The sequence below is a fragment of the Vulpes lagopus genome, chromosome 11 (genome assembly GCF_018345385.1).
Source record: "Vulpes lagopus strain Blue_001 chromosome 11, ASM1834538v1, whole genome shotgun sequence".
Classification (NCBI taxonomy): Eukaryota; Metazoa; Chordata; class Mammalia; order Carnivora; family Canidae; genus Vulpes; species Vulpes lagopus.
Window position 1 is genome coordinate 68957694 of NC_054834.1, and position 17922 is coordinate 68975615.

The 17922-nt window shown below is 61.5% G+C and overlaps 1 protein-coding gene across 2 annotated transcripts; it reads right to left on the reverse strand.

Annotated features, from left to right (window-relative positions):
- Nucleotides 1-273: 273 nt before the first annotated feature.
- Nucleotides 274-15809, reverse strand: MUC6 (mucin 6, oligomeric mucus/gel-forming). Of its 2 annotated transcripts, XM_041773902.1 has the most exons (30): nt 15655-15809; nt 12735-12797; nt 12065-12305; nt 11868-11994; nt 11608-11698; nt 11417-11526; nt 11056-11263; nt 10775-10897; nt 10373-10493; nt 10109-10247; nt 9891-9995; nt 9676-9748; nt 9450-9587; nt 9104-9265; nt 8923-9017; nt 8696-8828; nt 8337-8586; nt 8174-8226; nt 7969-8078; nt 7356-7507; nt 7076-7217; nt 6882-6992; nt 6307-6492; nt 5991-6230; nt 5747-5903; nt 5487-5627; nt 5266-5328; nt 4844-4876; nt 3789-4016; nt 274-3102 (listed from the first exon to the last, which is right to left on the reverse strand). In XM_041773902.1, the coding sequence occupies exons 1-30, from the start codon at nt 15710-15712 to the stop codon at nt 428-430; spliced, it is 6528 nt and encodes a 2175-aa protein (XP_041629836.1). In that variant the 5' UTR covers nt 15713-15809; the 3' UTR covers nt 274-427. The 2 variants fall into 2 exon arrangements, with proteins under 2 accessions (XP_041629836.1, XP_041629837.1); XM_041773903.1 differs by lacking the exon at nt 4844-4876.
- Between the last annotated feature and the right edge of the window lie 2113 nt (nt 15810-17922).

The window sequence follows — 17922 nt, forward strand, 5'->3', positions numbered from 1 at the left end:
GGATGTGACCCTCGGAAGTGGAGGTTTTGACTGTGCTGACGGAGGTAGGGGTGGCGGTGGTCCGTGTCAGTAGGGGTGTGGTGTGCGTGTGCTGTGTGCCCTGTGCCGGGGCTGTGGGGAGATGAGGATGGGGTTCCAGTGTGTCTGGTAGTGGAATGGGGAGAGGGTGTCGGGTGTTGCTGTTGGACTGATGACCAGATGGGAGGTGCTGGTCACCGAAGACGTGGTGGAGGCGGACACATGGGAGGAGAGGTGGTCTCAGGGCGGGAATGGCTGTGGAAGGCGGTGGTAGTCCGGAAGGATGTCCCGGTAGCGGGACCTGTGGTGTGGACTGTGCTGGTGGGGACGGCAGGCGAGGATGCAGCGTGAGAGTTGTGGGTAGTGTGCGGCTTGCTGGTCGCTGCTGAGCGAGTCCAGGAGGTCGTGGTCACTGTCCTGGGAGCGTGGTTGGAGATGGTGGTGGGATGGGCGGAAGATGCCTCCTGGTGGATAGGTGATGTTGGATGTGACCGTGGGGAGGTGGAGGTGTTGACTGTGGCTGACCGAGGTAGGGGTGGCGGTGGTCCGCGTCAATGGGGGTTTTGTGTGCGTGGGCTGTGTGCCTGTGCCGGGGCTGTGGGGAGATGAGGATGGGGTTCCAGTGTGTCTGGCAGTGGAATGGGGAGAGGGTGTCGGGTGTTGCGTTGGACTGATGACAAGATGGGAGGTGGGGGTCACTGAGGATGTGCTGGAGGCAGACGTTTGAGTGGAGAGGGTGGTCTCGGGGCGGGAAGGGCTGTGGAAGGCGGTGGTAGTCCGGAAGGATGTCCCCGTAGGGGGACCTGTGGTGTGGACTGTGCTGGTGGGGACGGCAGGCGAGGATGCAGCGTGAGAGTTGTGGGTAGTGTGCGGCTTGCTGGTCGCTGCTGAGCGAGTCCAGGAGGTCGTGGTCACTGTCCTCGGAGCGTGGTTGGAGATGGTGGTGGGATGGGCGGAAGATGCCTCCTGGTGGATAGGTGATGTTGGATGTGACCGTGGGGAGGTGGAGGTGTTGACTGTGCTGACCGAGGTAGGGGTGGCGGTGGTCCGCGTCAATGGGGGTTTTGTGTACGTGGGCTGTGTGCCTGTGCCGGGGCTGTGGGGAGATGAGGATGGGGTTCCAGTGTGTCTGGCAGTGGAATGGGGAGAGGGTGTCGGGTGTTGCGTTGGACTGATGACAAGATGGGAGGTGGGGGTCACTGAGGATGTGCTGGAGGCAGACGTTTGAGTGGAGAGGGTGGTCTCGGGGCGGGAAGGGCTGTGGAAGGCGGTGGTAGTCCGGAAGGATGTCCCCCGTAGGGGGACCTGTGGTGTGGACTGTGCTGGTGGGGACAGCAGGTGAGGATGTAGCGGGAGAGGTGTGGGGAGTGTGTGGCTTGCTGGTCACTGCTGAGCGAGTCCAAGAGGTTGTGGTCACTGTCCTCGGAGCGTGGTTGGAGAAGGGGGTGGGATGGGCGGAAGATGCCTCCTGGTGGATAGGTGATGTTGGATGTGACCTTGGGGAGGTGGAGGTGTTGACTGTGCTGACCGAGGTAGGGGTGGCGGTGGTCCGTGTCAGTCGGGGTGTGGTGTGCGTGGGCTGTGTGCCTGTGCCGGGGCTGTGGGGAGATGAGGGTGGGGTTCCAGTGTGTCTGGCAGTGGAGTGGGGAGAGGAGGTCGGTTGGTGTGTTGGGCTGATGACCAGATGGGAGGTGCTGGTCACCGAGGACGTGGTGGAGGCGGACGCATGGGAGGAGAAGGTGGTCTCGTGGCTTGACGTGCTGGGGAAGGCTGTGGTGGTCCGGAAGGATGTTCCTGATGGTGGACCTGTGGTGTGCGTCGTTTTGGTAGGGACAGACGGATGTCTGGGCACTGTGGGCGCTGAATGAGACGTTTGGAGCGTGTGGGGCATGTGTGACTTGCTGGCCGTTGCTGAGTGAGTCGGGGAGGTTGTGAATCCCGTCCTCGGAGTCTGGTTGGAAGTGGTGCTGGAGTGGGTTGAAGAGGCCTCCTGGTGTATCGGTGCTGATGGATACGACTGTCGGGACGTGGAGGTTCTGGCTGTGCTGACCGAGGTAGGGGTGGCGGTGGTCCGTGTCAGTAGGGTTGTGGTGTGCGTGGGCTGTGTGCCTGTGCTGGGGCTGTGGGGAGCTGAGGATGGGGTTCCAGTGTGTCTGGCAGTCGAATGGGGAGAGGGTGTTGGGTGTTGCGTTGGACTGATGTCGAGATGGGAGGTAGGGGTCATTGAGGATGTGCTGGAGGCAGACGTGTGAGTGGAGAAGGTGGTCTCGGGGCGGGAAGGGCTGGGGAAGGCGGTGGTAGTCCGGAAGGATGTCCCGGTAGGGGGACCTGTGGTGTGGACTGTGCTGGTGGGGCCAGTAGGCGAGGATGCAGCATGAGAGGTGTGGGGAGTGTGCGGCTTGCTGGTCGCTGCTGAGCGAGTCCAGGAGGTCGTGGTCACTGTCCTCGGAGCGTGGTTGGAGATGGTGGTGGGATGGGCGGAAGATGCCTCCTGGTGGATAGGTGATGTTGGATGTGACCGTGGGGAGGTGGAGGTGTTGACTGTGCTGACCGAGGTAGGGGTGGCGGTGGTCCGCGTCAATGGGGGTTTTGTGTGCGTGGGCTGTGTGCCTGTGCCGGGTCTGTGGGGAGATGAGGGTGGGGTTCCAGTGTGTCTGGCAGTGGAGTGGGGAGAGGGGGTCGGTTGGTGTGTTGGGCTGATGACCAGGTGGGAGGTTGGGGTCACCGAGGTTGTGCTGGAGGCGGACATGTGAGTGGAGAGGGTGGTCTCGGGGTGGGACGGGCTGGGGAAGGCTGTGGTAGTCCGGAAGGATGTCCCGGTAAGGGGACGTGTGGTGTGGAGTGTGTTGGTGGGGACATTAGTTGAGGGCTTAGGGTGAAAGCCATGGGTGGTATGTAAAGTGAGAGGTGTGTTTGTGATTCGGCTTGTCTGTGTTGTCTGAGTTTTGTGTGTGGTGTGTGGTAGGTAGGGAGTCGTTTGCTCGCCGTTTTCGGTTACTGTACTCTCCTGGGATCTAGTGGCCTCCATGCTCTTTGTTTCCGTGGTCACAGGTGTGTTTTGGGTCGAAGTATGTTTCGGGGATGCTGTGGGAAATAAGGTGAGTCAGACTTGCCGTTCCCTGTGTGCTCACTTGCCTCTGTGACCCATCGTGTCCTCTGTCATGCCCCGTTAATCTTTCCCTCCTGTTGGTTCTGTGGTAGCAGTGTTCCTCGCCTCGTGTGCTGTGTCTTTTCCTGTATGTATGTTAGTCACTCATGTTTTTTGTTTGCATTTGTATGCCGTTTTAGGTAATTTTTGTGTAGTGTGTCTATTCGGTTTCGTCCCTGTGACTCTTGCACCCCTGGTCCCCTCCCCTGCGTGAGGAGGTTATTTTTGTTTGGGTTAGTGTGTTCCCGCTTGGACATCCTGTTCTGTCCTTTGGATGGCTGTTTTCTTCTGGTTACTCTGAATCAATGGGGACATGTTGTTGTTGCATCTGAGGGGTCAGGATTGCACTTTTGTTAGGCACAGTTGTTAGGATTGATATGTCCTCCGTATGTGACTCATTGGGGTGGATGGGTCGTGGTGGGTGGGAGCTGTGGCACTTCCTCTGTGAAGCACTGAAGGAGTATAGTTTGTATGGTGTGCTCAGGGTTGGTGCTTGGTTGGTGCCCCGCATTTTCGCCAACAGTGGACCTTGCAGCTCCACAGAGCCCCCTACCACCTCGTTGGGTTCCTGGCATTTGTGTGTCTGCCCCTTTTTGGAGACAGGCATATGGGGTTTGCTTACTTGCTGGGGGTCCTCTGGGGGTCTCTGAGATTTCTTTAGTCCTTGGTACTGCCGTGGTGTGCTCCGTGGACCGAGCTGTGGATTGCATTGCTGAGCTGAACATTGAAGCTGTGAACTTCATTGTGGTCTGTGTCTCGGTGGGTACTGTCGATGTAGACTTGAGTGTGGTCGTTGGGGTTGGTGCTGATGTAGCCCGTGGGGTGATGGCAGAGATGGTTCGAGGTGACTCTGCAGGGAGCAGCACTCAGAACATTCCTCCAGACTCCTCTGCCCTCTCCCACTGAGTCTAAGGGCTCTTCCCCCCGAACCCCACGGGAATAGGTGGCTTTCCCTCGCTCACAGCCACGGCCTCCCTGGCTGCATGGATTGAGTGGCCTCAGTGGCATTTTTAGGGTCTGTCCACCCACCCTTGCTAATAGGATGCATGTCTTATTGCCTCATGGTGTCTGGGCCGCTGGAGGAGGTTCTGCTGGGTGGGGCGGGGTGGGCTGCACGGAGGCTAATGTGTGCTCCAGGGGGCTATCTAGGTGGCATGTCCTGCATGTTTTCTTTCATTAGGATCAGGGCAGCAAAGAGCGGTCACATTCTGTGATGGGTTATTTTTTGGAATTTGGGCTCTGGCCTCAAGCACAGGGGACTCTGTGCCTAAGAATGACCTCAGGGGAACATTGTGTCATTGAGCACATGTAGGGCCCCATCCCCCACTGCCCACCCTCACCCTGACCTTTATGTCGCCCTCCTGTGCTCATGCCTGCCCATGGGGGCTGTGATGGACCTGCCAGGGGCAGGCTCTGTGTGTGCCCCTTGCCCTCTGACTCCTAGTTAGGTGGTACCTGCTGCTCCCTCCGTGCAGAGCAGCCCCAGGGCACCCCAGGCTTGATCCCTGGCCCAGCCCACCCCCCCCCCCACTGGCTGGGGACACAGGGACCACAGCAGTGTTGCAGGCCAGGCACCCAACAGATACAGACTGGGCTGGCTGGGGGCCATCCTGCTGAGCCAGGATGGAGCTGGGGCTGGGCCTGCTTCACCTTGACACCTAGTGTGTGTGTAATCACCTGTGGTGGGTCTCGGCGTGGTGGGCGGCGACACTGCAAGAAGAGGGGCCGTCAGGAGCGCTGCCCCCCTGCCCAGCTGAGGACCCAGGGGGTGGAGCCGCCGCAGAGGGGCCTGGACCCCTGCTCCTGGTCTTCATCCCTGTCTTAACCCCTGTCCCATCCCACCGTCAGGCAGTGATGCAGGCAGCAGGCTGGCAGGGTTGGGTCTGCCCTTGGCTAGCCACTGGGGAAGTTGATGGCAGGGACAGGGGAGAAAGGGGAGGCTGGTGCTCTCCCTGTTTCTTTTGACTCGGCCCAGATGGCCTGGGTCCTGGGGAGTCTCCGCACCTCAGGGCACCGCCGTGGGGAGGGGGCTGCCAGCAGGTTGGCAGCTCCAGCCCGAGGCTGGGTGGAGTGGGGCTTCGGGCGATTAGGGAGCTTACTGCAGGGAACGCAGGTCCCTGTGTTCTGGTCGAAGTACTCGTGCTGGGAGCAGTTGTAGCAGCCTGGGGAGGGGGTTACACAGGATGTTATGTGGAGCCCCCTCCTCCCCAGGCCTGCCCCTCTCTCTTGTCTGTCCATCCACATCTAGTCCCTGCCTCTGCTTTCACCCCCAAATGCCCGCCCTCCTTGGCCCTGCCTGTTGCCAGCTGTCAGCCAGTACCTTCGGTGTTGGTGTCTGGGAGACTCTGTGGGTGCTGAGGGCAGAGGCACGGCTGGTAGTGCCATGTGCAGTTGGCATCCTGGTCGTACTGGTACACCCCATCCTCATGCGTGTGGGTGTTGTAGTAGTCACAGTAGATGGCTGGAAGAGGTGGTGCCTGTCAGGCCCTTGGTGCACAGTCAGAGGGCCTGAACATGTGCCACAACCACCAGGGAGAGCGCTGCCTCCAGGGAGCTCTGTGGCAGGGGGGGGGCACTCACGGCAGAAGTCCGGGGTCCTCCAGTCCACGCACACGCCCTTGTCCAGGCAGGCCTTGGCATAGGCCGCCACCGCGTCACATAGGCACTCGCAGTCCCCAGTGGTGTCGCAGCCACATGCATCTTGTACACAAGCCTCGTAGTAAGGCAGGTGGTACACCTGTGGGAATGGGCCCTCAGTGCCTGCCCTGTGGCCAGGGCTGTGCTGGGAGCCATTGCAGGCCGTGCACCCCTTGGTCGTGCTCACCTGGCTGTGGCAGGAGGCGAAGGTGGGGCTGTTGATGATGCCACATTTGCGCTCTGCCCAGGCGCGGCGGAATGTGTTGAGGCTGCAGGGGTCCAGTGCGAGGCTGGTGTCCCCACACAGTGGGCTGTCCTTCCACGAGTTCACAAATTCCAGCTCACTGGATGCCACATAGTTGCTGCGTGTCTCGAAGTCATCCTTCATGTTTCCGTTGTAGTTGCCACATAAGCCGCACAGCGCATCCTGTAGGGGGCTAGCATCAGGCTGGGTGCTGCCCCTGCCCTGTGGACGGGCCTGGGCCTTGGGGCAGTGCAGGTACCTGGGTGGCACGCGTGATCTTGATGAAGATGGTCATGTGCTTGTTCCAGACAAGGGTCAGGTTGTACCTGTTGCTGATGGCGATGTCCAGCACCAGATTCAGGGAGCCGGCGTTCACCCGGAAGTGCACATGGGGGTCCTCCCCGCTGACCGTGTAGTTCCTGTCCGCCAGCATGATGGACAGGCCCTGTGGGGCGAGGCTGTCAGGGGGCTGCTGGTCCCCTGGCTGGCAGCTGCTCAGCGTCACTGGGCTTTGTGTCACCTGCCTATGCTGAGGCAGGATGGGTTGCATCTGTTAACGGAGCCAGGGGGCCAGTGCCTACTGAGGGCCCATCGTCTGCCAGGGGCCTGCCTTTTGGAAGCTATTTGCAGAACATTCTAGAATATGGTGGAAAGTGCACCATGGCCTGAGGGTTAGGCTTCTGGCAGAAGCCCTTCCCTTTGTGTGGCTCTCCAGCTCTAGAAGATCCTGCTGTCTGCCGTGCAGATGGGGTGGGGGGTATCCGGGAACCCTGAGAGCCTGGGACGTGGAGTTCTGGGCACTGACATGTGGGGAAGCGCCACTGGCTCACTCACCCCCAGAGAGATCTTGATGGAGCGGGAGCAGGTGACACCTGACTTCCCACACACAACATTCTCTGTGAGGACTGTGAAGGTGGGCTGTGAGTTGTTGGCCCCGCAGCCGTCCTGTAGGGAAGAGGGAGTTGAGGAGGAGCCTGCCTGCTGTCCTCTCTGGTCCCCACCCCCCATGGCCTAGCTCGGGGCCTTACCGTGGTCAGGATATACCCGCAGCTGCCGTCGAACATGAAGCGCTGCCCATCAAAGGTGACCACATGGCCCTCCCCGTACAGAGCGCAGGTGGATGAGCAGTGGGCACTCTGCCAGCACGTCCATTTCCCCCTGGAGCAGGTGCTGGGGAGACAAGTGGGGATTCAGGGGGACGCAGGCCACATATGCATGCCCACCAGACTGTGACCTTGGTGGGGTTGGTGGGGGACCTGAGGGTTAGCCCCAGGTCACCGGGGGCTTGAGGCTGAGGCTGTGGCTTACCATGTCCTACAGTCAGTGTGGAGCTCTGCACCCGGCGGGTAGGAGGCCCCTGCAAACTCACATGGGCACTCCTCAGGGGGTACGCACTGCCCGTTGGCGTTCTCGTAGAGCCCCTCAGCACAGACACAGCCGGGCTCGCACCTGGTGGGTACCTGCAGGGGTTAGGGTGTGTTTGCCAACTGCTGCCATAGCCCTGGGCCCTCATAGTTCTGAGACCTGCAGTATTCCTCCCCATCTGGTCCCCTTGTCCACCCCTGCTCCAGGCCTTCCTCCTGGTAAAACCACCAGACAGATTCTGGTGTTTTTGTGTCACCTCTGCAGGTGGTGGGGGGCTTGGCCCACAGTCCTTAGGGCACCCACAGATGAGCATACTTCTCCAGCTGCCTGGCCACCAGGGCTACTCCTGACCCTCTGAGCCCCCTTTGGGTACCAGCCACCATCATCAGGGGGTGATGGGGACAGAGGGACAGTGGGGCCCTGCCTTCCCTGGGGATTTTGTGAAAATCCTCCTACGATCCAGGGAGAGGCCCTGGGGGTGGCATCTGTGACAGGCTGTCCAGTGGGAACTGCCCTCTGGGGAGCGCACCTGCCCCTTGCTCAACCCAAGCCTTACACAGGGGGTGCCGGTGGCCAGCATCTGACATGTAGGGGCACAGGCTGCCCCAAATGTGTTCTCTGAAGACTCATTGCAGGACTGGAAGGTCTTGGGGGCTGAGCAGGTTGCTGCAGGAAAGGGGGTCCGAGCTGGAGTGAGGAGGGCTTGGAGGGGCCACCACACTGGGTAGTCCAAGCCCATCTGCCTCAGCACATCTACATACCCAGGAGCATCTGTGGGCGCCCCGGGCAGCTCAGCCTGCCGTTGATACAGTAGCTGCAAGAGGTAAGCCGTGTGAGCATGTGGGCCCTGGGCTGGGGGTTGCAGGCTAGGCTGGGCTGCTCCCCCCACCACCTCCCCCACACCCCATGGAGCCTGGTGCTCACCAGATGACACCGTTGACCATGGCTGACTGGTCAGCCAGGATGAACTTATTGCTGTCTAGGAGGCAGGAGCACTGGGCCTTTTGTACACACTGAGCCTTGTGGTTGAGGTAGGTGCCCTCAGGGCAGTTGCAGCCGTCCACAGGCACGGCACTTGGGTGGCACTCGGCAGCGTGATCAGACAGGGATAGGCACGTGCGGCCGCAGGCCCAGGTGTCATAGCCGAATGTCTGGTTGCCCGTGCAGGGGGTAGCTGTGGGGGACTGGGGGTCAGACCCTCAGAGGATGCTGGGTGGAACCGGTTGGGGCCCTGTTATGACCCCTGCCCCCTTCCACCCCTGCCTGCCCCCGCCAGCACGCACTGCAGTTGTCCACACTGTTCCTCCAGTCCCGTAGCAGGATGCCGCGTGTGGCACACGCTCGCGCATAATCACTCAGAGCAGCGCACACATGTAGGAGGGTCTCCTCATAGTTGCAGGCCTGGTACACGCACCTCTGTGGGCAGACATGGCATAGTAGCTGGCGTCCAGCCCCCCTTAGCCCCCAGGCTCCACCTTCTTGCCCCCCCTGTCCTGCAGACCCTGCCCACCTTGTAGAAGGGCCTGGGGTTCACCATGGCGTGGCACTTCTCGAACACTGAGCCGTTCCTTACCAGCACTGAGCAGTGGGTCTCTGCACACACCTCTGGGGGTGGGGCACAAGGGTGGCATAGGCGTCTTACTCACCCTGCCTAGGCCTCGGGCCCACCCACAGACTCCCAGGGCACTCACTGTTGAGCTGGCTCATGGAGCAGGGATCAGTCTCACGCTCGAGTGAGGCCGGGCAGTTGCCTGTCCGCCAGGAGTCCACAAAGAGCGAGGCGGTGCCCTCCACGATGCCCGTGCTGGCCATGAAGTCATCTGTCGTGTCTCCGTTGAAGGTCCCGCAGAGCCCTGCACCAGCCGGGCTATGAGACGGGGCCAGCCTGTGCTCCTGCCCAGCCCTGCACTCCAAAACCCCCCTCTTCCCATCACCATGCCCAGGGCATGAGTGCCAGGCTAGGGTGCTGAGTGCTAATGTGCAAAACTCTGTTGGGCCTTTTCTCTGCTGTGGCTGTGAGGCCAGGGAGGGGCTCACCTCTGGTCTGGCCTCTGAACTGCGGCCCGATGGTAATGTATGCCTGGAACACGGGCTCCAGCTGGATCACGAGCTCCAGCCCAAAGGTGGTGGTCATCTGGATGTGGGTGGACGTCTGCCTGAAGACGGTGATGTTGCCTGTGGGGAGAGGGGGCTTGGGCAGCAGCCTGCTTTGGGACTCTGGCCCAGTGAGGCCCTGGGTGCTGGGCAGGGGCTGAGGACGTACGGGTCTTGTATGGTAGCCACTTGGTGTTCCCGTTGTGGGTGAGTACCTCATCCTGAGAAATCACGATCTTGTCCTAGAGGGAGAGTGGCCTGTGAGTCACAGGGGTACCAGCAACAGGGAGCTGCCTCCCCTCCTGCAGGCCCAGTGGGGTAAAGCAGGAGCTGGGACATAACGGGGTAGGTGTAGCCACCACGTGGCTGGCAGGGTGGCCTTACCTCTCGGGACATGTAAATGATGGCAGCTAGGGCGGTCTCCGAGTGAGAGTACCCAGACTTGTCGTATGAGGCCACGAGAGAGGCCCCATCTGGAAGCTGCGGGCTCTGGGAGAGGGGCGAGGCTAAGCACAGGTGGCCAGGGGTGCTCCTTATGACACCCCTCCCCACCCTGTGGTGACGCCTGGTGGTGGGCCCCCTGGTAGTGTGGTGTGTCCTACCTGGAGGAGGATGTAGGTGCAGGTGCCATGGAAGCGGTAGGGCCTGGCATCAAATGTGGTGACAAAGGAGCCGCCTTCCAGGGAGCAGCGTTGGGGGCAGGGCTGCTCTGTGCACTTCCAGTGGCCCGTGGTGCACTGGCTGCAGGCAGGGTGGGGATACACACATGGCACCCCAGATGTTCCAGGATGGCAGTACTGGCTGCCTCCAGGGCTGGGGCTCCCCCATGACCCCCAACTCCCCCCTATTCCCCATCCTGCACTCACCAGGTCTGGCAGGCGGCTGTCACAACCTCCCCAGGGGCGTAGACCACGCCGTTGAGCATGCAGGGGCACTGGGCGACTGGCACGCAGGTGTGGTTTCTGGAGATGTCATCAAGAACCGTCCCTGCAGGAGAGGGGCTTCCTGTGCCCATGGCTCGATGCCTGCCCACCCGCTGTGCACTTGGGCCTTTGCACCCCCTGCACCTGTGTGTCCAGACCAAGGTACCCTCTTGCTTAGATCAAGTCCCACATCTTCCTAGCAGTCTCTTGGACCCCTAGGGCCCGTGGAGTAGGGGGGCAAGCCTTTCCATTCCCTGGGACAAGTCAGGTGCTGGAGTTGGGTAGGGGCCTACCCTCTGTCTCTGGGTGAGTTTCAAGGGGTCCCAGAGGGAGCGAGTGCCCTACCTTTGGGACAGAAGCAGCCAAAGGTGCAGAAGCTGGAACAGGTGTGCTGTGGATTGGAGCAGGTCTTGACGCAGGTCTCACCACATTCTTGGTACACCTGGTTGGCTGGGCATGTACCCACGGCTGCAGGCATGCACAGGCTCTGTGAGGGGGTGCTGGGGTGCCCTGGCACCCCTGCCCCCGGCCCTGCCCTGGCCAAGAACTTAGCCCAGCCCTCCTCCACCCAGTCTCCTTCAGTGCCTGGGGCCCTGGCCTTCCCTGCTGCCCTTCCCAGGACTCACGGCAGAGGCCGGGGCCCCGCCAGTTGCTGACGGCCTGGCCAGCCATGCTGCACTGGCGTGAGTACTCTGACAGCGTGGCACAGCTGCAATTGTGCTGGCCTCGCAGGACACACTCGGCCATGTCCACCTGGCAGCTCCACGTGAATGGCTCTTTGGGCACGTTGCACTCCGGGGCCACCAGTGTCAGTAGCTGGGTGCAAGTCTGGGCCTGGGCAGAGGATCACTCAGGGTCATGGGGGTCAGGGCCACATCCCAACGCCAGTCTTGGAAGGCCTCAGAGGCCCTGTCGGACCCTGTGGGCCAGCCCCCACCATGGCTGAAGGGCTTCTGCAGCCCCTGGGGTCCCCACCACTTCACGTACGTGCTCTGCCTGTGGGACCTGGGGGTTGGGGACAGCCTTGTAGGTACAGATCTCATCGGGGTCATCCAGCGTCTGGAGGGCAGCATATGTGTGCGGCTCCAAGAATTTGCCTGGGGGTGGGGGTGGGATGGGGTAGCATCAGCACAACGGGGGCCCAGCCACAGGGGTTCTGGGCCCTGGCCCCCACCTACCTTCCTTGCTCAGAAACTCATTGGTCTGCTTGCCATTAAAGTCCCCACAGAGACCACACAGCTTGCCCATGTGCCGCTTCTCCACCAGCACCTGCGGGCAGACAGGTGGGCCCTGCTGTCAGGGACCCCAGGACCCTCACCTAGCAAAGCCTAGGTTCCCGGCTGCAGTCTGTGCCCCAGCATAGGAGTATAAAGGCTGCTTGGGACCCCTGTCCTAGAAAGGCAGCACCCCAGTCCTCTGCCTCTGCCAGTGTCCTCACCATGAGGTGAGTCCCTGGGCCCCACATGACCACCAGCTCCAGCTCCAGCTGCTTTGCCACCAGCTGCACGTTCTGGCCAAAGGGTGTGATCTGGAGCCCATTGCTGGTATAGGGCAGGCCGACGACCCTGTGGGAGGAGAGTGGTCAGGGACTGCCCCCTGGGCTCCCCAGCCTCCCACTGCAGCCACGTGGCCTACCCTACATCCTTCACAGAGATGACTGCCTTCTGCACAGTGACCACAGAGGCCCCCAGCTCCACAATGACCCGGGAGATGCCCCCATCGGGCCCGCGCCGTAGCTGAACACTGAAGGTGGGTGACGTGTCCTTGCAGGTGGCCGCAAAGATGTAGTTGCAGGTTCCCAGAAAGTCATACACATGGCCATCGAATGTGGAGAAGTGGCCGGCCCCCCATGTGGAGCACCAGCCCCTGTCTGGAGCTGTGGAGATAGTGGGCAGAGTCTTGAAGCCCTGTGTCCCCCTGGCTGGTGTGGCAGGGGTGGAGGGTCCTGACCCCACAAGCTGCCCCCCCCCCCCCGGGAGCCCACGCTCACCTCCTAGATTCCAGGTGCTTCTGGCTTGGGTGGGAAGGAGCCCCCGGCCTCCCCCAGTGCTGGCCCAGCTGAGGGCTGGGTCTGCCCCCTGCCCCAAGCAGAAGCTATGGCCACTGTCTTGTTTGGGGTCTGCAGGGCAGCAGCCGCAGCTCAGCTCCTGGGCAGGGCCCCCACCCCTCTTGGCAGCACGGGCTTGTTTTCCTCTGGGTGAGGGGCCGGCTAAGTATTTTCTTGGCTGGATTCCCCTCCTGGCACCCCAGGCCACGGCCACCCTGTGGTGACTCCGTAGGGCAGGAGGCTGCCCATGGTCCTCACCTGTCTGTGAAGAGTTCTGCAGCCTCTGGAGGTCTGAGTGCACAAAGGAGGTTTCATTTAGACCTGTGTGGGCAAGGAATATGCTCAGTGCTGGGGCACCTGCCTGTGCCCACCAGTGTGCAGCTTGTCAGCCAGGAGTTAGTTGGGGAGTATGGAGCTGGCCGGCAGGCCCCAGCCTGGCTCTGGCCATGCCCTGCATGCCCTCTGATGAGCCCGGTCCAGCCACTCAGTCACTAGCTGAGCGTGTTTGCACGGAATCCCTGCCCATGTGGAATGGCAGGGCGCAGGGCCTGAGGGTGAGGGGATGGCCATCGCTGGTGCTGGAAGGATAGAAAGGCTCCTGGAGAGGGACGAAGGGTGTGTGGTCATATGCCGGTCGTCTGGGAGGAGTGGGGTGAGGTGTCCCCAGGCCCTGCAATGCCTGCTGGTCGACCAGCATCACCCCATACCTACTCATCCCCCACATGCTCCAGGCACCTCTGGGGTTTGATAAAGAGAACCCCCATCCAGGACAAACAGGCAATTTTGACAGACCAGGCTCCAGGCAGTGCTCGCTCTGGGGCAGTTCCTGTGGGTCTGGATGCCAGGCACCCTGGCCCCCATGTGGGCTGCTCTGGGTGCTTGTTGGAGGTGGGAGGGGCCGGGTGGTCTTTGAGCAGGTGGCGGTGGAGCCCCTGGAAGGGTGTCCGGCCAGCACGGGGCTGCTCCCAGGGGTGAGGTCTGAGGCTCCCCAGCAGGCTCCTCCCTCAACCAGGCTCTGAATGTGGATGTTTTCCTGCTTCCTTCCTCTCGGTTAGGCTCCCAGACAGCGCTGGGCTCATGGGGCCTGTTGCCAGGTGACATCAGTCACATGTGCAGGGGCGGGAATCACTGCCATGCTGGTAACTCTGAGGGAGGCTGGAGAGGCCTCACTGTGGGTCCCTGCCTCATCCCCGCCCCTGCCTGGCCCCTGCTGTGGTCCTGGGGCTCCCATCCTCCACACCCGCTCCAGGCCCTTAATTCTGCCCATGTTCATCAGCCCTTGTGGCGCTTGGGGGTCCTTCCTGATTGTGCCTGCGCCCTTATGCTTATGCTCCCTGTGCCTTTGGCCTGGTGGTGTTTGTGGGTCTCTGCCCGATGGCCGAGGGGTTCCCCAAGGGGCAGGTGGCACACAGGCTGTGCTGCCCCACTGTTCCAAAGGACCAGAGACATTTGGTTCTGGGCCTCCTTCCTCCATGGTGTCTGCCATGTGGGTCCCTATCTCTGCCCCTCCTCAACTCATGACCTGCCCCACTGCCAGTTGCATCCACTGCCCGCCTCCCCTGTGGGTCACTCCTTGGTCCACACTTGCAGTGGCTCCTCCACCAGGTCTTCCTCACCACCCAGCATCTGTGGTCCTCCCTTCCAATGACGCTGTCTGAACAGTGATGGCCCCCAACCCCGCCATTGGCTGCGGGGCTCCTTTGAAGCACTTGGGAGGCAGGCCAAGGGGTTGTCTGTCCTTCCCATCAGAATCTCCAAACAGCCCTGAGGCCTTCCCTGGACCCCCAGGGCCTGCAGGGCAGGGCTGGTTTGCCATCTCCAGCCTTTCTCAGCCCCTGGATGGCCGTAGAGTCACTGGAGCACATGCTGTCCTTCTGCGCACTTGGCAACCCTGCCTGCCCCTTTGCTTCTGGCCCCACCTGAACCCGGCTGCCTGACACCTGCCTCCCCCACCCCTGCCTCAAGTTCCAGGCACCCCAGGGCTCCAATGCCTGACCTTGAGCTCATCTCTTCCTTCTGCACCGTTACAGAGTCGGTGCTCAAAGGGCATTTGCAGGAACATGGCCAGACCCTGTCCCTTCCTCCCTGCAGCACTCACAGCTGGACCCCCATGGCTCACCAGAGCTGCAGCCCCTCGCCACACCTGCAGACCCATACCTCACCCTGGCTGGCTTCTGGGATCCCAGAACCTTCTTATCCTGGTTCTGGGTCCAGGTCTCAGAGGGGATAGGCCCAGGCAGGGCAAAAGTCCTGAGTGCTCAGAGCCACATGGTTTCATGGAAGGGAAGGAGTGGGGAGGGCCCAGAGGGACCCACTAGGCTCAAGACCTCCTGTGCTCCCTGGCTCCCCGTCCAAGGTTGGTGGGGCTCGGGGGCCACCAAGGAGGGGGAAGTAGGTCAAGGATTACAGAGAGAGAACAAACATCCTGCTGGCCTCTTGGGCAGACAGGGAGGATGCAGAGGGCTTGGTGCCTGCCGTCAGCAAGAAGAAGCTTCTCTCTGGGCCACTGCAGGACCCCTTGGGGCTGGCCCCCTCCCAGGCTTGGGGGCAGGAACTGCCTTCAGCCTGTGGCCCCATGGTACCTAAAGTGGTGAGCAGAAGGGACTGGGGGTGTTGGGGGTAAGGGGACTGCTGCTTTGTGGGCACAGTGGACAAGACTGAGTGGGCTCTGGGCCCCTTCCCAGCTTCTGCAAAATGGTGGTGGTCCTGGGCCAGGATGTCCCCCTTTGTCCCCCTTTGTTTAATCTACAGTATCTGCATGAGGAGGGTGATAGGGAAACAGGCCCAGAGCCCCCAGGCTCCTGCCCTGCTCCCAACACCTCGCAGTCCTCCCAGGACCTGGGACTCGGTGGAAAAGGGACAGTACCAGGGTGGTGCCCAGCGTGCCAGTGTCCCACTGTGCCCACTGTTGAAGATACTGAGTATCTGAGGGACCCTGCCCCACTGTGTCCAGGGCAGGGGGAGTGGCAGCCTGTGCACCCGCTGAGCTGGGCTCAGAGCTGGCACCCTGATGGAGGTCCTGGCCTTGGCCAGTGTGGGACAGCCACAGGGCGGGAGGGGCCTCTCAGCCATCAGTGTCCTGGGGACCAGCAACTCTGGCCTGGTTGATGAGGCAAGGAGGGACCTTCTGAGGGTTTCTGTCCTCCCTGATGGTGCGGCCTGCAGGCCCTTTACTCACCAGCGACAAGCAGGGTGCCCCCATAGGACAGGAGCAACAGCAGCTGAGGCCCAAGCATGATGCGTGGAGAAGAGTGGTGGCCGCTGGACCCGGCCCTCCAGGCGAGGGCAATGGACCTGTGCAACCTCCACCCGCCAGAGTGGCCAGCCCTGGGCGCCTTATGTAGGGGCTGCAGGCCCTGCCCCTGCCGCACCCACTGGGCGCAGTGGTGGCCAAACAGGATCTTGGGCGCTGTTTTATCAGGACTTGGCCTTTGGAAAGCTCCTTGGTGGGCAGTAGCTTAATTATCATCTGCCTCTGGGCAGGGGCTGGCACAGGCCCTCCAGAGCCCTGCAGACATGTCCTATCTTTGCTCCAGGCTGAGACGGCTGGAGGGGCCATTCTGGGGGTGGTTCTGGAGTGTTAGGGTGACACCATTAGCCACACCCTGGGGGCCCAGAGGGGTTTGTCCTGGGTGTGTGGGGGAGCCCAAAGTGCTAGGGCAGCTCCTGGAATGAGCTCTGCCCTTGCCCAGACCCTAGGACCCTGCGAGGTGCCAGCACTCTGGGCTCTACCTTCCCCAGAGGTGAAGCCAGTCCAGACCACCCTTTGGGGTGGGGTCCCAGGGCTAGGGCTCAGATGGAACATGTGCCTGGCACCTCCTTCCTAGAAAGCCTTCTCAGTCAGCCTCCTAGAAATGGGAGTGCCAGTGTCAGGTGGTCATGCTGAACCCAGAAGGGCCACCACGACTTTTCTAATGCCCGTGGCTCTAAGCTGCTCTTTGACCCAGGAGCAGGGGTGGCAGAGGTGGAGTGGCCACAGGAACTGCCTATCTGGGAGGGCATCTCTGTGGAGGCTGTATGGCAGCGTCAGGACGCCGACCTCCTAGGCAGAGGAGTGGGAGCTGTGCCCCCACCCGCAGAAGGAGTGGTTCCTGGGGGCAACGTTTTGGGGAATGGGCAGTTGGCAGGACACATGCCAGCACATCGAGGGGTCAGGGGAAGGGTCATGGTCATGGTCAGGGATGAGGGTCATGATCTCAGAGGGTCAGGGTCAGAGCGAGGTGAGAGTCAGGAGGTGTGTGTTTCAGATCCTGGGGGATTCTGGGGAGCAGGAGGTCTGATGATTCTCTAGGGCGGGCTGGTCCTAAGTGGGAGCCTGTGTGGGACCCCCTGTGGGAGCCTGGGCCCCGGCGCAGGGGTTTCCCCTTTCCTGAGCTTAGTTCTGGCCCCACAGAGACTTGGGGTGTGGGAACCCTGGGCTCCTGTTTGAGGAACCCCTAGGCTGAGCTCTCTATGTGGGGCCACTCCCTCCCCAGCCTAGAGCCCCAGCCAGAAAGCAGTAGATGCTGTTTACTTTATATAAACTTTAGTTCTAATACAATATTATTTTAACTGAAAACGACACTCTGAGGGCACCTAAGCTGGGGCCAGGGATGGAAGGTTCCCGGGAGTGCTGGGCACTCCTGTTCCCTCCTCACTCAGAAGCAGAGTAGATGAGAGACCTCTCTGGGTGCCCCTGCCCCGGAACCTCCCCTGGCTGGGGTCTGTCTGTCCATGTTTTGCATGAGGCTGGGCGGGGACGGGCAGGTCTCCCTGACCCCGGGGACCTCACGCTGTCATGGGGGGGTGATGAGTGGGTGCTGGGGTGGGGGTGGGTCCTCCTTGAGCCTCAGTCCAGGCCAGGATGCTGGGTGCATGAGGGACACCAGACAGGGAGGCCCTGGGGAGGTGACATATCAGGCCTTGGGACAAGCAGGATAAGAGAGAGGCCCAGAACCCTGCTGGAAAAGTGTACTCGGGCTGCCTGGGGCCCTCTCCCACAGTTAGAACCCCTTCCTGAGGTGGACATGTGAGGCTGTCCCTCTGATGTCCCCTGCAGCCAGGGCTACCAGTGGAATTGAGACCCAAGCCTTGTTCTCCCCCTGCACCCTTGCAAGACCCCCAGTGGCGTCCCACCCAGTAGGCATCTGACCACAGGGCCTTGGCAAGGGCTACTCCTTGCCTCCCTGCTGACCATGCCTCTGCATTCTCCACCCTGCGCATCGGGTGCTGTCCTGCCTTCCCAACAGTGCCTTAACCCTTGCTGTCGTCCACGTGTCCCAGGGCCTGGAGGATGCCTGTGTCTCAGGGCATGCCAGGGGCCGATGACAGATGGAGCCAGAGGCAGGGCACTGTGATCATTTGTGTGCTCCTGGGGAAAGACCCAGGCTTATGGCAGGCAACTGGTCCCCCTGTTGGGGTCCCCAGTGTCACCCCCCAGCAGGGGTTGGGTCACGGGGACAGAGAC